General features: G+C 59.4%; 1 protein-coding gene across 4 annotated transcripts in view; it reads left to right on the top strand.

The window, feature by feature from the left end:
* SYT7 (synaptotagmin 7) overlaps positions 1 to 18,268 on the top strand; it is a gene marked incomplete at its 5' end in the record, with an annotated part of 58,153 nt that overhangs the window by 17,603 nt on the left and 22,282 nt on the right. For 2 of the 4 annotated variants that reach the window (XM_082661112.1, XM_082661109.1), the window contains 4 exons: positions 5,795 to 5,898; positions 10,025 to 10,104; positions 14,107 to 14,238; positions 15,119 to 15,343. In XM_082661112.1, the coding sequence (XP_082517238.1) occupies positions 5,795 to 5,898; positions 10,025 to 10,104; positions 14,107 to 14,238; positions 15,119 to 15,343 (541 nt within the window). The remainder of the gene's footprint in view (positions 1 to 5,794; positions 5,899 to 10,024; positions 10,105 to 14,106; positions 14,239 to 15,118; positions 15,344 to 18,268) is intronic. The other 2 variants (XM_082661110.1, XM_082661111.1) reach the window with 2 other exon arrangements.

The raw sequence follows: 18,268 nt of genomic DNA, 5'->3' as shown, positions 1-18,268 counted from the left end.
GGGGTCATTTCTGCAGTTCACACCTGAAGCCCAGCCTAGCTTCCAGCTGTTGCCCACCCTCACCCCCCAGCCCCATGCCTCAACCCTCCCCATTCCTTGCCATAGGTGTTCACTGATACTTGCTCTTGGTTAAGCCCTGGGCCAGGTCCTGGGGCGGGGATCAGGGGTGCACGAGATCGAATAAGACGTGACCCCTGGCTTCCACTGTCCTGTGGGGAAAACTGAATGTGTATTCAGTATTTCATACAACACACTGAGGGCCAACTCCCTGCCTCAGATGTCTCTAATGCAGGGTTCGACGTGGTAATGCTACGATAATAGCTAGCATTTACTGCCTACTTATTCCATGTCAGGCACTGTGCTAAGTGCATTCTTTGTGCTAATTCCTTTAAACCTCACAGTAGTGCTACGGGACCTGTACTATCCCTGTTTACAGATGGGGAAACCAAGGCACACAGAGATGAGGTCACACAGCTTGGAAGAATAAGAATCCGAATTGCCTGACAGTCTGGCTCCAGAGCCCTGGCACTTAGTCACTGCACCTTAAAAGAAGGGTGCAGGCACAGTGTGATGGGAGCTCTGTGAAATTAATTCCCACTGGGGAGATTATGGAAGGCTTCCTGGAGGAGGTGCTTTTCATCTGGGTCTAGAAAAATCAGGACTTGTCAGTCAAAGATGGGCATGGGGGAAGACCAGAAGGGATCCTGGTGTGTGTGTGTGTGTGTGTGTGTGTGTGTGTGTGTGTGTGTGTGTGTGTTTAAAAGAGAGAGCCTCTCAAACTCTGTCACTGCAGCCCGTCCCATCTCTTCTATCCCATCTTGTTTGGGTGACAAGTGAGATAACGTATGCAAGCACTGGACATGCAACAAATATTTACTGAGCACCTCCTGTGGGTTTGCCTGTCACAGAGGTTATCAGAATGAACAAAGCAGGTACAGCCCCTACCTTCATAGTCTGGTACACAGTAGGCACTTAATAAATGGTAGCCTCTATTACTATCATTCCTAGAGGCTTGGGATTCCTCCTCATTCATTCAACAAGCATTTATTGGACACCTACTATATGCCTGGCTCTGTCCTTGGTGCTGGGAAGACAGCGGTGAACACGAGATTGAGCCCTGCCCTCATGGAGTTGATGTTCTAGAAGGGAAGGCTGTGTGTGGGCATCTTGTCCACTTTCAAAATGGGTCCACCTCCTCAGGCACACAGGTTTTATTTACCCTGAGAGCTCCCGGTGGGGTGGCATGGTCAGAACCATGGGCTATGCCGACAGCACCTGGCAAAGCCTACAGGACTCTACTGGATTGTCATTAATCCTGGGCTCTAATTGGTTGGCATGGCCACCAAAGGCCTGGGCAGAGGGTCAGGGACATGCCTGAGTTTACATCTCACATCCTGGCACTCTTGGGACTGGACCCCAGAGGCCTAGCTCTCCTTGTTCCTGGCTCACCCAGCCTCCCAAGTCTCCCGATGTCATCTGTCTGCCCTTGTCTGTGTCTCGTCCCTGGGACCCAGATGTCTCCTCTGCCCACGGATAGGTCGTGGAACTCAGCTCTGTCAAAAGGCTGACTAGGGCTGCAATATTTTCTTTCCCCAAATGTTAATATGCTGACGCTAAGGGGACTTGAAACCATGTATGTCATCGGAGGAAGGGTTAGAAGGGCTGGGGCAGCTTTGCCTGGAGAAGACTGGAAGGGGACATGAGAGCTGTCAGCAGGGATTTGGAGGCCTGTCATGTGGCAGTGGGAGCTGGTTTGTTCCCGGCAGCTCCAGAGGACAAGCTTAGGACCTTGGGGGGAAGTTCCAGGGAGACAGATTGAGCTCAGCTCAAGGCACAGCAGCCCTAGCTACCAACGCCCATTTGTGGAGGGTCTGCATCCTGCAGAAGCAGCTTCCTGCCCCTGACAGGGCTGCCCAGGGCGTTCGTTCATTGATGAGGCCTGACTTCCAAGGTCCCTTGCAGCCCGAGACATAGTGACTCCGTGTTCTGGGAATGGTTTCGCCCTGGCTGGCAGGCAAGAACAGGCTTGCCCCCCTTGATGGCAATGTCGCGTGCAGGCCGAGGACATCGTGTCACTTTTGTTCACAGCATCGATGCAATTTGCACTGGCAAGGATTTGTTTTACCGTGGATTCAAGGGCTGTCCAAGGGTTGCTTGGGGTGGGGGGCAGGGAATCTTTGGGAATCTTTGGGGGAGGGGTCAGCTGCCTGGAAGATGACAGCATCCGTTCATGCTGCAGGGGTTCCTAGGGTCACTGATCCAGGAGGGTTCAACTTTCCTTAGTAACACATCCCTTTCCTCAAATGGAACTTTCTGTGGAAGCCCAAGATGTGGAACAGGGAAACCATGCTGCTTTCGTTGAACAGGGCTTGAGGGGACACAGCCCCATCTACTCAGCATCCATCTCTGTGGCCCCTGAGAAATTCCTGGGAACCCTAAGTATTCCAAAGAACACACCTGGAAAACCACTGGCCACTCGCCTCTGTAGTGGGTGTGATGTCGAGACAAAGAATGTAGACTGTGAGTCAGACTGCCTGGGTTCGAACCCTGGCTCCACCGCCTACTAGCTGAATGACCTTGGGCAAAGTACTTGGCCCCTCCGTACCTCAGTTTCCCCATCTGTAAGATGGGGACAGTCTTAATGCTCACCTCGGTTATTGTTGTGAAGACGAATTTGTTGCTGCATGTGGAACACCTAGAACCCCTGCTTCTCATCAGAGTGAGGAAGGATCAGCTCTCCACACGTGAAGGCACCGATTCCAAGAGGTCGCCTTGCTCGTGGCCACACAGCTGGTTAGTGGCCAGAATAAGGCCTCAGCCTCATTCTCCTAGACTCCAATTAGCCCAGTGCTAATTCTCCATGCCCACAGAATACTCATTGCTTAAGATGGGCATTCCCTGGGTCTCTGGGGACCACTGGCTTTTGGGATTGACAGCCTCTGTCCTCAGGGGCTCTCCAGCCTAGAGCAGGGCTTGAAGAGCAGTTTTTGATAAGGACTTGTTTGGCAAAGAGAAGAAGAGGCTCCAGGGAGGTAATCCCTTGGAGAATTGCCCCATGGCCAGAGATATGTGGGGGAGGTGCATGCAGAAAGGGCACAGGGGCAGAGGAATCACCTGGACTCTGACCTCCTGCCACAGCTCCCAGCTTGTGAGCTCGCTGACTCGCCCTCTTACCCTGCCCCTCCCCTGCTCAAAAACCTTCCATGGCTCCTACGGCCTACTAACACAGGAAGCCCCTCGGCCTGGAAGACAAAGCCCCTCGCCATCGGGCCCTACTCTCATTCCCAGCCTGGATCGCCACTTCACTCCCCATAACCTAGTCCAGCTCCTCAAGCAACACGCCTGACCCTTCTTCCCCTCTCATGCCTTTGCTCTCGCCGTTCCCTCTGCCCAGATTGTCCTACCCTCACCTCACATCCCTCTCCCAGACCACACCAAATACCGCCTCCTCAGGAAAGCCTTCCCAGATAGCTCCCTAGTCCAGCAACCACTTCTTCATCTGTGTTTCCAGAGCTCTCTGTACACCTGAGTGGGAACTAACCCAACAACCTTAATAATAATCCGTATCTACTGAGTACTACCATGGGGTGAGTGCCATTATTATCTTCACTTTGTTTCTTTTAATGTAGGGTTTGTTTGTTTTTTATAAATTTATGTATATTTTATTTATTTATTTTTGGCTGCGTTGAGTCTCTGTTGCTGCGTGGGGGCTTCCTCTAGCTGCGGTGAGTGGGGGGTCGGGGGTGGGGGGCTACTCTTTGTTGCGGTGCGCGGGCTTCTCACTGCGGTGGCTTCTCTTGTTGCGGAGCACAGGCTCTAGGCATGCAGGCTTCAGTAGTTGTGGCTCTCGGGCTCTAGAGCGCAGGCTCAGTAGTTGTGGCGCACGGGTTTAGGTGCTCCGTGGCATGTGGGATCTTCCCAGACCAGGGATCGATAGCGCTCTGCCCCCCAGACCCTCCCCGTGGGGCAGGGGCAGCTTCCATGAAGAGAGTTAGAAAAAGCGCCGGCCTCATTCTCGGAAGGTGTGTTCGCACACCTCTTTACCACAGGCCTGGGTCTGGGGGCCCTGGTGGTGTGCCCTGTGGTGTTATGCACCCCCCCACCCCCAGAAGCCTGGAGGTTAAAGATGAAGGCCTCCCATTTGGCCTGAGAACTGTGACAAATGTGGCCCCTTCAGCCTTGCAGAGCTGCGCTCCTCCACCCGAGGGAGGGAAAGGCAGGACCAGTTCCTCCGTGTCTGTGGACTGTCCGGATCAGAGCTTCCTGGTGCTGTGGGCCCTGAGGTTGACAGTGAACTGGTGCAGTGGCTTCCTGGGGACCGAGGCTGTGGACCTGGGATGGGAGGAAGCTTAGTTGGCCTGGCAGGTGGACAGGAGGCGCCCAGCAAGGGTGGCTTTTTCCCACAGCTCTGCGGCTCCGGAGGTTGGGGAGGGAGGGGTGGGGCCCAATCAGGATTCTGGGGAGAGCGGGCAGCAGACTGGCTGCCCAGGGCACTGGAGTGGTGGTGGGAGGCGGCCCGAGGGCCCTGAGAACAGGGAATGACCGCCTGGCCCTCCTTCATGAGGCCCCGCAGCAAAGCATGAGACACCGGACGCCAGAAGCTAAAACCGAAGGAACCGGGACCAGACAGATCTTGTCAACTCTTAATTACCACCATCGCTGAAACCGAAAGCCTAAGCAGGCTCCTCTGTAAATAAACAGCATCCCCTTGACTTTAAGACGCGTCCCTGCCGTACACGTATTTACAGAGCACGAGTGATCTGTGCTGGTCTCTGTCGACTCGCTCCCCCACAGGACGATTTCTGGTCAAGTTTCGCCTTCCTTACGTTTGCTTTGGGCTCGTGTTTACAGCCACCTGTGAGGAGGGAGGGAGGAGGTTTAATCCGCATTTACGGGGGGGGGGGGGAGAAAACTGAGCTGTTAGGTGACTAAAGCCACACAGCTAGCAAGTGGTGGGATTTACACAGAAACCCGGGGTTTTGCTCCCAGGGCAAGTCCATCAGGGTTTCCACTCCGAAAGCATAGGACCCCTGAGCTGTTAGAATGGGAGCTGTGGGGCAGCCCCTGGGGAACATTCAGGACATTGCCAGCCAACAAAGGGGGGGCTGAGCCAATGGGGTGGGAGGACTGGAGGCGAGCTCAGGGGCTAGGGCATGGGAGGACAGGGTGTGCAGAGGCCAGCTGGGTAGACTTGCAGCCCAAAAAAAGCTGAGCCAAAGGGGATGAGGACGGGTCAGAGCGGTCCAGAGATTCCCTCTTTGACTATACATGTAGCTGTTGAGTCTTGGGCAACACTTAAGAGCGTCTGTCAGTGCCTGTGGGGCAGATGTTGTCAGAGGGACTACGGGAACTAACGCTTTGGCCAAATTGGGCTGGAGTTGTGGCTCCGGGTATGGGGGGGGGCGGGCGGGGATGGAATCATGCCACACAGAAGCGGTGGCTCTTTTAGAGGCATTTGAAAGCCCGGTGGGTGAGGCCTGGCCAGGCCAAGGGCACACTTGGCCTCTCCCTTCAAGGGTGCGAAGTTTGGGGGATGGTGCGGACCCCACGCAGGGCTCGTGCCGTGAGGGACTGGGAGAGACCCGCCCGGAGACTCCCATTTTACAGATGAGGAAAGTGCGATGCAGAGAGAGGAGGAGACTTCCCAAGGTCAGCCAGCAAGGCAGAGCTGGGAGTACAACTTGGGGCACAGAGCTCCCAGTGGGGCTAGGGTGGTTGTTCCGGGGGGCTCTGGGCTGAGGGAGGGTAGCTGGCCCTGGCCGGTGAGGGTCTGACCTGTGTGTGTCCTCTGCAGGGGCGCCCACCCGCGATGTCCTGCTGGTCTCTGCCATCATCACCGTCAGCCTTAGCGTCACTGTCGTCCTCTGCGGCCTCTGCCACTGGTGTCAGCGCAAACTGGTGAGGCTCCCAAGGGCCCCGGGGACGGGGCCTGGCCCTGCCCCCACCCCCACTCAATTACAGGCTCGTGAACGCTCTCAAGGGCGCGTGCGGATGACCCACTTGCCCACATAGGCACACTTCCGTGGAAACTCACACCACACGCACGCACGCGCAGACTGAGAATCGAGGCCCCCTCCCACACAGCTCTGAGCGCCCCGTGCCCTCCGCCCACGGCCCCCAGCACAGGGCTGGGCGTGGCCGAGCTGGGCCTCCTGTCCAATGAGGAGGCTCCGCCTGACCCGGCCCGCCCCCCCGCCCCCCTGGGCGCCCGCACATCCATCCTGCTTCTGGGGGTTTGTACAAGCACAAACGGCTTCTTTTCATTTTTAACGAGGGCTGGGAAATTAACGAGCAAGATTAGGCCATCAGAAAGTAACGAGACCATCAGGAGGGACATTCATCACCGGAGGGCGCCGGGAGGAGGAGGAGCCGGGCTGAGCCGCCCTCCCTGCGCCGCGGCCGCTCCCAGAGTGGGGCTGAGCCTCTAGAACCCTACTCATCCCCCGTCCTACTGCCCCAGCTTAGAAGTGCGATGGGGACTTTGGGGACTGCAGGGGCGACCCCCGAAGGTGGGCCCAGAGGTGTCCCAGGTGTGGGGCCTTTCCAGGCTTAGGTGAAGAAGGGTCCCTGGCAGGCACCTTCCATGCCCCAGATTGAGAACGGTGGGAGTGAGGGCAGGGTGCCGCATCTGGGAGCCCCATTCTCTCCCTGCCCGCCACAGAGGGGCGGGGGGCACGGTGGGGGGAAGGGCTGTGGCCACGGGTGCTGTGTGGGCGGGGGCTCAATGCCTTGGTCCTAAAGAAGAGAAGGGGCAGGTGCTCCTGGGGAAGGCCCAAGAGGCCCATAACCCAACGTGCTTCCTTCAGGAAAGGCGAACCCGGGAGATGGGAGTGTCATTCTTCATCCCGGGATGTTCAGCTTCAGGAAGCTCCTTTCCCTGGAGAGGAGCCAGGGAGAAGGCCAGCCCTGCCCCACGTGTGAGTGTGTGCGAGTGTGTGTGTGACTCGGGCCCACTCCTTGCAGGCAGGTGCCAGACTGGCTGCCCTGCATTGTTCCTGGATTTCCTGTCTCTCTGTCTGTCTCAGAATTTCAGGGGAGGTGGAGGAGGGGCTTGGCCACGTGCTCGTGTGTGCGAACGTCCTCAGAGGCTGGGGAGTGGCTCGCACGCACTGCAGCCCTGTGCGCCTCGCTGCAGGGCCCGTCCGGCTGTCTGTCTGTCTGTATTTGAAGGCAGGGCAGGGTTGTATGAACAGGCGCTGCTGGTGACCTTGAGCGGGGGTCTTTTGTGCTAAGGGTGTCGACTTTGAGGGCATTGGTACAGTGTGTGTGTGTGTGTGTGTGTGTGTGTGTGTGTGTGTGTATTTCTCTGTGTTCTTTGAGAGCCCTACCCCCACTCACCTGGAGACAGGAGTTCAGAGATGACAGCTTTTGTAGCAGGTGGAGGCCTGTCAGTGCAGTAAGTGCCTTGGGAAGCTGAGAGCTGTGGAACCTTCCCTGGCCCAGCCCCTCCTCCCAGCCTCCAGCCAGAGCTTCCTCAGGGGTCTCAGGGGTCCGGACCGCAGTGTGTCCCTCTTGACTTGTCCCTCTGAGCTGCTAATAGAACGTTCCTTCGCCTAGGACCCCCCAATCCTGCCACCCCCTTCGAACCCCTGGTCTCAGAAGCCAGGGAGCTTTTTGTCCAGGCTGTCTCCGTGCTCCATGGAAGGGGCTTTACAATGCTCCCCCTGCACAGTTGCTGGGCTCTCCTTGCCTGCCTGTCCCCTCAGCAGCAGTGACGTGATACCTGACAGCCCAGATCCCATTTCCAAACATTAATAACTTCCTTAATCTCCAACTGGCTTTTTCCGGATCAGCCTGGCCAACCCCCTCCCTGATAAGCAGGCTTGGGGGATTGGGCTTCTTTGGAGCTGTTTTATGTCTCCTGTACCCACCTGGGGTTCCTATCGTTGCCCCATTAACTTCCCCTGACCCCCAAGGCAAGTCCTGCCCTGGTTTCTGTCCCCCATGTGCCCCAGCTCCTCTGCAAAAGGGTCCTTGCAGCTGGAGGGGAAGCCTCTCTGAGCTGTGGAAGGAAGAGGGACAGGCAGAAGCTCCCAGAGTGCCTTGGGTGAACCAGGTGCCGGGCCTTGGGGAAGGGGCAACGGACCAGCCTTCGAAGAGGGTGCGGACCAGAGCAAGTTCCCTGAAGACTAGGAAGAAAGAGGAGAAGGGGTGAGGGGTGGGACAGGGGGGCTCTCGGCAGGGTGCTGCCTGCCCCACGATGCCGCAACTGCTGGAGAACGGGGGGCGGGGCTCCTGCCTGAGGGTCCTGCCCAAGAAGGGCCCTTGGCCACCAGGGCGGGGCTCCAGGCTCCTGATCTGCCCAGTTGGAACTAGGAATTGTTTGGGATTTGAACTTCTGGGTAATGATAGGAGGGACCAGAGTTGAGCTGAGAGAGGGCAGCTTTTGTGGACCCAGGGGATCCAGCAGCTCTGTTTTTTAACTCTTAAAGTTCTGGCTCAGAGGCAACGGCCTGAGGCTTGGACCCCTGGGGGGGTGGGGCTTCCAGTTAATGGATTTGGGGAACTGCCGGGTACCAGGTTCCACACCAAGTACCAGAGCCCATACAGTCCCTGCCACTGGGGACTACGTTCCCTGGGGTGGGAGCTGAAGTAGGTAAGCAGAGTAATAATAATAATAATAATAATAATATCTGTGATGAGAAGCTTGAAGGGTGAGGGACCCAGGGCTGATCCAGTGACATCACACCATTTCAGACAGGAGGGGAAAGGGGGGCTGGAGAGGGCACGGGACGTGAGCAGGGTGACATGGAGAATGTGGGGCACTGCTGGGACAGGACCCTGGCACCCCTGAGGCACAGGGGTACTGGAGGTGGCATGAGGGCCCTCCCCCCACCTCCACCCCCTTCCTGGGAGCTCCACTGTTGTTCTCCCGAAGCAGGCGGCTCCAGTCCCCGGAAGGGGCTGCAGCTGGTGGGAGCGTCGGGGAACGCGGCCGTGTGGCTTTTATTTTGCTTCAGGGAGGATGCAGTAATTGACTGATGTGGCTGTGGTCTTGGCTCACATGACGGGATGTTGGAGGAATGTGTGCCTGCGTGTGTGTGTGCGTGTGCGTGTGTGTGTGCATGTGTGTGTCCCCGACCCCACTCGGCTGGGCAGGGGCAGGCCAGTGCCCAGTGGGAGACAGCTCCGGCCCCTGCACAGCCCCCCTCCCCCGCCCAGGCCCGTGGCCCCTGGGTGTGCGTGAGGACATTTGGTGGCAGCCAGGAATGTTAATGGTGCCAGGCTCTGTGTGAGCTAAATTTAGAAACCCAAACCAAAGAGGTGAACGGTGCTCACCTTCCTGGCAGCAGGCCCTGTCACCGCTGCAGCCCTTCCTCTAGCCAGGGGACCTGGCACGCCCACCCCGTCATCCTGCCCTGCCCCTCCCTCCACCCGTGCTGGCTGAGGAAGAGCCAGGCTGCCCCCGGCCCCAGCGTCAGTGGGCAGCCTCACTTCCCAAGGCCGCCTTCCTGTGAAGGAGGGTGCTCAGGCCCTGCCCTGCCTCACGGGCCCGGGGCAGGAGGGACCCCCAGGGAGCCCCCAGACAGTGACGGACATGGCCCCGGCAGGACTGGGCACGGGCCCTCTCCCTGCCCCTGCCACTCACGTCACTGGCCACTGCCAACCTTGCCCTGCAGGATGCCACCCCACCATCTGGGGGCAGTGACGTGGCCAGTGGGACGTGGCCAGGCGCCTGAGAGCCGTCTGTCCACGGCAGAGGGAGATATGCTTCTGGGAGCCGAGCCAGAGCCCCAGGAGACAGGCAGATGGGAGGGACCTCATCCCTAGGGGTCAGGGATGGGGTGCAGGTCAAGGGGGCGGGCCAAGTCCTAGAGCCCGATGGGGCCCAGGAGTTGCCCACCAGGGATCAGGGATTGGTAGGGCTGGCACCCCAAGGTGGTGACACCCTCACACGTTGGCCCCAGACCTTGTTGTCGAGGCTGGGCTCCAGTGTACTCCCCTCCCCCCAGGGCCCCGTTCTGGGGAGGCAGGGAGAGTCCAGCCCTGTCTCCCAGGAGTGACCCTGGTGCTGTCTCCACAGGGCAAACGCTACAAGAACTCCTTGGAGACGGTGGGCACGCCAGACTCAGGGCGTGGGCGCAGTGAGAAGAAGGCCATCAAGTAGGTGCCAGGCTTCGAGTTTGGGGTGGGGCACGCAGGCAGCCCAAGTGGGAGGACCACCCCCCCAGATCTGGCCACACACACATTCAGTTTCCCCCCTCACAACCTGGTGCCTTGCTCTCTCCCCAGCCCAGTCCCATACACCCACTCCCAGCACCTCAGGGTGGCCCGGGGCTCCGCCTTTCCTGCCTGTGCTTCCCAGACTCTCAGTGTTCCAGGGCCCCCAGCCCCGTGTTCTGGCTGGTCTCCCTCCCAGCACTGTCCGCCTCTTCCCTCGACCCCGGGCGCTGCTTCCTCCTTCCAACCCTCACGTCACACTCACGCTGTCCCCAAGCCCTGCCTAACTCCCCTGCACCTCCAAGCTCCTCCCCCAGCCCTGGGGCTGGGGAGCCCCTCTCTGGGGGTGGGTGGTGGCGGCTCAGACTCTTTCCTCAGACCCCACCAATGTTCTGAGGGTAACCTGGAAGAAGGACGGACAAAAACCCTGGGGACCCCAGCAGGACCCAGTGTTGGTCTGCTCAGGGAAAGCAGAGCGATGGGGAGAGACTCTCCCCTCCCCCATCACGCCCGGTCCCCACTGCACATCTTGCTGCCTCTGGCTCACCCCAGTTTCCGCATTTGGCTCTGAGATCAGTCTTCAAGTCGGCAGGTCTGCCGTGCACTGCAGACCCTCTGCAGACCCCTGCTGAGGGTCACTGGGAGACGCTGGGAGAAGGTTCTCACCTGGTTGGGGGCTCTGGGAACAGGGCAGTAGGGGTGGGGCTCTCCCTAGAGGGCTCTGTACCCTTTGGCCAGTGCCTGGCCCTTTCCTCTCTGCTTCTTGGCCTAGGCCTTCACGGGGAGGCTGCGGGACGCCCCTCCATCTTAGCCTGCCAGCCAAGGGCTCCGCCTGGAAGCGGGGCCTCCCCCAGCCCTTCCTGCCCCACCCTGCCTCCTTCAACTCAAGGCCCCAGCCGCGCCTGCCCATGCCTTCCCTCCTGCCCTTCCCCTGGTCTATCTTCCTGTCTTCCTACTTCCCTCCTTCCTCTCCCCTTCTCCTGAGGGCTCCCTCCCTGCCCCTCGTCGGCCCCCCTCCTCTTTTTGCATCTCTTGCTCTGACCCTGTTTGGGGCCTTCGCAGAAGCTGTGGGTGTGTGTCTGTTGGGGGGCGGGTAAGTGAAGGGGTGGGCCAGGCCGAGGCTGGGCTTGGGAGGAGGCCGCGGGGAGCCTTTGAAGCTGGGTTTGGTTGCATGCTCTCCAGTCTTCAAAGCCGAGAGCTGGCAGAGCCCAGGCCCCAGGCTTTCTGAAGAGGGGAGGGACCACATGGCGGGAGCACGGGGCCAGCCCGGCACCTGCCACCTCCAGGCCAGGCCTCTAACCGAGTTTGCAGCCACGGTCTGGGCCAGAGAGCTTGTCTCTGCCAGCTGACCATCAGCTTCCTGGGTAAGGCTGTGTGTGTACTAGATAGACCTAAAAAGGGCCCACAAGAGAAGCAGAGAGGGGGCAGTGGGGCGGGGAGCAGGCTCTGCGGGCTCTCTAAGGCAAAGTGAGCGCAACAGTGGGTCGTCCCCTGCCTCTCTGTGGCCCTGCAGACCCTGCCCCCTCCCACCCGGCTGAGCTTTCAGACCCTCTGCCCCAGGGGGAGGAAGCCACCTTTCTTGTCTACATGCCCCCAGGTTCCTAGGCCTTTGCCTCTTCCCTGGGCCCAAAGCCAGTCGAGTGGCAGGAAGCAGGGTTTACCTGCTGCACAATCTCCCCCTGGGCTTAGGACCTCCTCCAAAAGGATCGTGTTATCAAGGATTCTGGGAAGCTGCATTCTTTAATACTGTTTCTCAAACTGTGTTCCTCAGAGCGCTTGTGCCCCATAAAAGATTAATAGTGATCCCATGAATCAAGGGTTCCATGACCAACTAAGTTTGGGAAACAGTGATATTCATTGGCACATTAAAGGCTCTGAGAAGTCCTGCAGTACAGGAATCAGTGTTTCATAAACTTCTTTAATTAAAGATCCTCTTTTCTGGTACCACAGCGTACAACCCAAGGGGCCCTGGAGCTCCTTGGAGCACAGGGTGGGAGACCAGCCTGGCAGTGATGACCCTGGGTGGATCTCTCTCCAGGACCTAGGGTTGGATGGCCCTCGATTTTGGAGATCTGGAGGGGGCAGGGGGAGAGAGGCTTTCCAACTGCTCCATCTCTCTGTTACACTAGGGGAGGGGCCCAAAGGATGTCTCTGGTGGGAATAGGGAATAGGCTCTTCTGTGGAGGGAGCCTCCCCAGGGAGACTCCCCCCCCCCGCCGGTCGGGTTCCATCCCAGTGGACTGTTCTGCCTCTCCCACCTCTGGCACCCACTGCCCCTGTGAGCTGGCTCAGGACTTTGGCCTTGGACCCTGTGCACAGAGTCTCCTGTGGGATGTTTCCAAGGTGTTCTCTGGACTGGCAGAGACTGACCACACCAGGGAGGCCCAAGGGGGCCCTGCCCACCCTCAGCCCAGGGCCACTGTCTCCTCCTGGCCTGTGGGGACAGCTCAGCTTCTCTCCCTCTTTCTCTCCTTTGTTCCCGAGGCTAAGGTTGAGAACCAAGGTTGAGGTCAAACTCTGGGGGTGGTGTGGGGGAGAAACAGGTCCCCCAAGAACACGTCTCCTCCATCCTCAGGGGGTGTGCCTCCCGACAGTGCCCTCCCTGCAGCGGGGCTCTCACCTCGGCCTTGAGCAGTGGCGTGGCCTCAGCACACGCCAGGCCCACCCCTGACTCTCCTCCCCGAGCCCCTTCCCGTAGACACATTCCTGAGGGCTCAGGCGTGGCTCCTTTCCGGAATGTTCCTTTGGCCTGGGAGTTGCCCTCCTTTCCCTGTGCTCCCAGTTCTGCTCTTTGGGGTCCCAGGAGCCTGACGAGCTGGTGAAGCCCCTGGTCCTCCTGGGGTTTCCAGGCCATGCCTTCTGCTGAGGCTTCTGTTGCCCTCCTCCAGGGGAGGTCCCTGCCTTCTCTGTGCTTCTAGCATATCTGCTTCTTCGGTAGGACATGTCACAGCACAGGAGCGGGTGGGGAGACTGGGGTACACGTTCCTTCCAGACCCAGGAGCTCCAGTTTGGAAAAGGACAGGGGCAGGCCAGGTACATGCCAAGGGCTGGAGGCTGAGTCTGCCCATCTGTCCCCCCACAGAAGGGCAGGCTTCCTCCGCACAGGCCCAGGCCTCCACGTGAAGGGCCCCCCCGTGACCTGCAGACAACCACCATGTCAGAGGCCTGGAGACGCTTCCCTTTGCTGGGGTGACCCAGCCACCACTTTTGCAATGAGCAGAGAATGCCTCCCGTTCAGCTGAGATCTGGCCGGTCTCCTGTGAAGCCTGCATCCCAGGCTTTCCCGAGGCTGGGAGAAAACAGAGGAGGCCAGGGGGACCTCAGGCCAGTGGGAGGAGGAGAGACTGGCAGGGAGCTGGGCCTGTCCCAAGAGTGGCTCCGTTAGGTAGCTGGAAGGGGGGAGAACTTCCGGTCTTCCAGAACTGGGGCCTCAACCCCGGCATGGGAGAGCGGATGGCTCAGCGGTTACAACCAGCCTTAGGGTTCGACAGGCAGGGAGACTGAGGCCCAGCACGTGGGCAGCAGGGTTTGATCTACCTTTCAGCAATCTCCAGCCAGAAGCCAGCACCCTGTCCTCCGCCCACTCCCCACGCCATCGCCATCCCAGCCCAGGCCGTGTGCCCGGCCCCCCCCTCCCTTCCCTCCCCTTCCCCTCCCCCTCCCCTCCTCTCTCACCATCTTTCTCTCTCCCACCAGCTTCCCGGGTGCGAGGCTCCAGTCTGCCCGCCTGCGGCTCGCCTCCTTGCACGCGGCTTCTCCCGCCCTGGAGCGTATGCGGGTGTGTGTGTGCGCGTGCGCCCGTGCGTGTGCCACCCGCCTCTCTTCCCCTCACAGGAGCCGACCCCGGCCCGCCCCACCCTCCCCCTCTGCCCGCCGCACAGGACTTGCAGTTCTTGTTTCTTCTTGTATCTCCCTGTTTTCTCCCCTCTCTCTCTGCCCCTCCAGTGATCTAGACAGAGACTTTTGGAATAACAATGAGAGCACAGTGCAGCAGAAATGGAGCTCCTACCCTCCCAAGGAGTTTATTCTAAACATTTCACCCTACGCCCCTTATGGCGACCCACGACTGTCCCTCAAGTGAGTGACTTTACCTGGTTTGATCATATGTACCGAGTATCCGAGTATCCGCGCACGCCCTCCTTCCCCCCGTGCCCCCCGGCCCCTCACTTCTCCTGCTCCTGCCCCCTCCCCACCCGCGCACCCCATGGGCAGGCTGACCATGGAGACGAGCAACCCCTCCTGACCCCCCGGCCTGCCTGCCCCTCCCCGTCCCCTCCCCCAGGGCTAGCCCCCAGCTGGTCCCCGCGGCCCCGGCCCCCTCTGTGCAGTCAGGATGGGGTTGCCCGTTTTTGGTCCCTCCCTCTCGGTGTGGCTGCTTCCTCCTCCCTGCTGTGTGCCGCTGCCCTGGCTGCTCTGGCGGTGGTCGGTGGTCGGTGGTCGTGGCGGTGGTGGCGGTGATGGTGGTGGTGCTGATGAACTCTGACTAACACGGCTTTCTCTCTCTCCCTGCCTTGGGGCCTCCTGGCCTGGACAGCCCGCTCTTCCTCCGTCGTTAACCCTTCGTTGTCCTGTGGGATAGACTTGGAGGTGGCTGTCCTCCCCCCACCCCCGCCGCCCCAGCCCCAGGCGGTGGGGAGGGGCCCCCCTCCACTGTCGTGGTGCGTTGTTCTCCGACCCAGCCCGCCCGGTCCCCTCTCTCCTCTCTGCAGGCTCCGCTGGTGACCCATCTGCAGTGCTGATGTCTCTCTCTCTCTCTCTCCCTCTCTCTCTCTCTCTGTCGTCTCTTGTCCGTCTGTCTCTCTCCTCCTCCTCTCTCACTGTCTCTTTCTTCCTTTTATCTGTCGTTGTTTTTCCCCCTCTTACCACCCCATCCCCACCCCCACGTGTGGCCTGCCCTCTGTCCCCCCACCGCCACCCCCGGTGCCCCTCTGGACCGGCTGCCTCCTGGTGCCTCCAGTGGCACCCTCCTGGCTGGCGCCAAAGTGGCCGCCGCTGCGGGGCTGGCAGTGGAGCGGGAAGGCCGGCTGGGGGAGAAGCCGGCGCCGGTGCCGCCACCCGGAGAGGACGCCTTGAGAAGCGGCGGCGCTGCCCCCAGCGAGCCGGGCAGCGGCGGCAAGGCGGGGAGAGGCCGCTGGCGGACGGTGCAGAGCCACCTGGCCGCCGGGAAGCTCAACTTGTCCAAGTGAGTGATGGCCCCACGGCCGCCGGAGCCGTGAGCTCAGGCCTGCCCCCGCCAGTGTGGACAGCAGGACCCCTGGCATGCCCGCTGCTGCCCCCAGAGGTGCCGTCCTCGGCCCCTGGCTCATCCCATCCCTTCACGAGACCCCCATCATCCTTGCCATCGGGCACGACTAACTCAGCCATGCACTGTGCATCTCAGCCTCCGGCTGCTGCCCCATCAGTTTCTTTCTTTGCCGGTGACCAGGTCATTCCATTTTCTGCCCCCGGGGCAGCTTCATTTCAGTCCTTGGGTCATCCCATCCTCTTTGATTGGCCGCTCCATCTCAGCCTCCATGGGCATCAGGCTGCAGCTGTTAGCCATTGGACCATCCATCCCTGGGGAGCTGGCCCGCTCTCAGCCTGTTTCCTGCCACTCATCTGCCACCGGGCTTTCCCTCTTGCAGCCAGCAGGTGGCTCTAGACCCGGGGGTTAAGCCATTTCATTCTGACTCTCAGGCGACTCCATTGGCTTGTCCCAGTCTTGCTTGCACTGTGACACCATCTGTTTCACAGGCCAGCCCTGAGCAGCCGGGACGCCCCCACTGGCTCATCCTCATCTCGGCCATCCCCATCGGCTGTCCCAGTCTTGGTCAGTGCGCGGTCCCACTCTCAACTGTTGGGATTGTGTGTTCTTGGAGGTTGGGTTGTTGAGCCCTAGCTAACTTCTCTTTTCTGACGAAGGTGGTCTGGACATCAGACAGAAGAGCTGTTTCCTTTTTAATAACTGTCTGAGCCGGCCAGTCAGTCCCTCCCTGGGAGCAGCAGACATAGGGCTAGCTCCTGTTCTCAGCAGACAGTATGTTCTCCCCTCCCACCATGGGGCAACCTTATTCTCATCTTGGCTCTTAGAACCTTCCATTTCCCCATAGCTGAGCCTTCCGGGCTCTAAATCCTTTGAACTACGACCGTTCTCACCCATTGGGATATAGGTTCCATTTTCAGCTTTTAGAACTGCCTCGTTCCCAGCTAATGGAGCAGCCTCTCACTTAGAAGGCCAACAGCCCTGACCCCTTCTTAGCGGCTGGGCTGGTTCTCTTAGAAAGCCTGTGGTTCCCGCCATTGGGACCACGGAGGGCCACCACGCTGAGACCCCATTTGCTCGTTGGCCTGAGGGAGCACGAGCGGATTTCTCCCCGACACTGAGCCTCCGGAGAACCCCAGAGGGAAGCCCCACACCCCCTCAGAGAGCCAGGCCCAGTGCCCCACCCACGCCAGGACACCCCCTCAGAGAGCCAGGCCCAGTGCCCCACCCACGCCAGGACACCCCCTCAGAGAGCCAGGCCCAGTGCCCCACCCATGCCAGGTTGCTTTGGCCACAGACTCCAGGCTGGCTGAGGCCTCTGAGCCATCCACTGGCTCCAGGCCTGGAGGAACCGATTTTACTTTCCTGTGACTGAGAGGTTGTAAGTTGGACTAATTTGGGCTGTGACAGAAAACCAAAATGAGGTCAAACACGGAGGAGGAGGCGGCTGCCCGGGTGCCGTCCACCCGCTTCCTCGGCCTGCCCCCCGGGAGCTGTGGGCCTCCCTGGCCAGCCAGGCCTGCACCTGCCTCTGGTGGTCACCCTGATTCCAGGCCTGAGCCAGGCAAGGCTGCCGCTCCTTCCAAGACCCCAGCTAAAGCCCTGTTTTGCTTTTCTCTCTTTCTTCCTTCCTTCCTTCTTTCCTTTTCTTTTCTTTCCTTCTTTCTTTCTTTCCTTCTTCCTTCCTTCCTTCCTTCCTGTCTTTCTCTCTCTCTCTCTCTCTTTCTTTCTCTCTCTCTCTCTTTCTTTCTGTCTTTCTTTCTTTCTTTCTTTCTTTTTCTCTTTACTATTCTCTGACTTTCTCTCCCTCTTTTGCTCTCACTCTTCTTGTCTCTTTCTCTCTCTCAGCGCACAGGGGCAGCCTAACTGTTGTCCTTTTGATTCCCAGGATAGGCTCAGGGGGTGAGCCAGGCTGAGGTCTGGTTGCAGTGGTGAAAGTGGCTCCAAGGGCCCTGGGGCCTCCCTCGGGCAGCTCGGGGGTACCACGGCTACCCTGTGGCTCTAGTCCAGGAGGTGGCAAGCTATCTCTATAAGAGGCCTGATAGGGAAGAGGCTTTGCGAGTCACATACTCTCTTTTATGACTACACAACCCCAGCCTTGTAGCCCCAAAGCGGCCACAGACAGGATGTAAATTAATGACAATGGCTGTATTCCAGTAAAACTTTATTTACAAAAACAAGTGGCGGGCCAGATTTGGCCCACAGGCCATAGCTTGCCAACCCCTGCCCTAGACAACTGGAATGGAAGATGGAGGGAAGGAACAGAAGAAGTGGAGGTTGGGCCCTCTGAGACTGTGGCCCTGCATGCGCTGAAATCTCTGGCCAGGAGACAAAGCAGACAGGTTGCCTGGGGAGGCCAGGGGTCTCTGACTCCTGTCTCCACCTCCTAAGACATCTGCAGCTTCCACTGTCAAGGGAGCATGCTTCCCTGGGCCTGACCTCATTGGTCCCCATGGCAACCGCGTGACGGAGGCAACTCAGGAATTTTTACCCCGTTTTACAGAAGAGGAAAGAAACTGAGAGGTGGACTCCCTTTTCCAAAGTCCCACAGTTAAGAAGCGGCAGAGATGGGCTTTGAACGCTGGGTCTCTCTGACCCCAGACCACCTCTGATGAGCCGTGTCCTGTCTCCTGTCTGTCCTTGCCCTGTTCCCAGCGTGTTTCAGAGATGCTGGTGGCCCATGAGGCAGGTACCATCTTACAGGTGCACAGAGGACAGGATAATTACCCTGTTCTTCGTCAGAACTGTGGTAAAGTGGCCAGCCAAGTGGTTTCCTGCGTCCCGTCCTCTGACTGGGCGTCATTCCCAAGATCCCGGGAATTGACCCTGAGCCTCAGAAACAAGGAACCCCAGAAGGGGGGCAAA

The sequence above is a fragment of the Grampus griseus genome, assembly GCF_964374135.1.
Source record: "Grampus griseus genome assembly, chromosome: 8".
NCBI lineage: Eukaryota > Metazoa > Chordata > Mammalia > Artiodactyla > Delphinidae > Grampus > Grampus griseus.
Note: the sequence above shows the minus strand (reverse complement) of the source record. Positions and strands in the feature narration are given on the sequence as shown.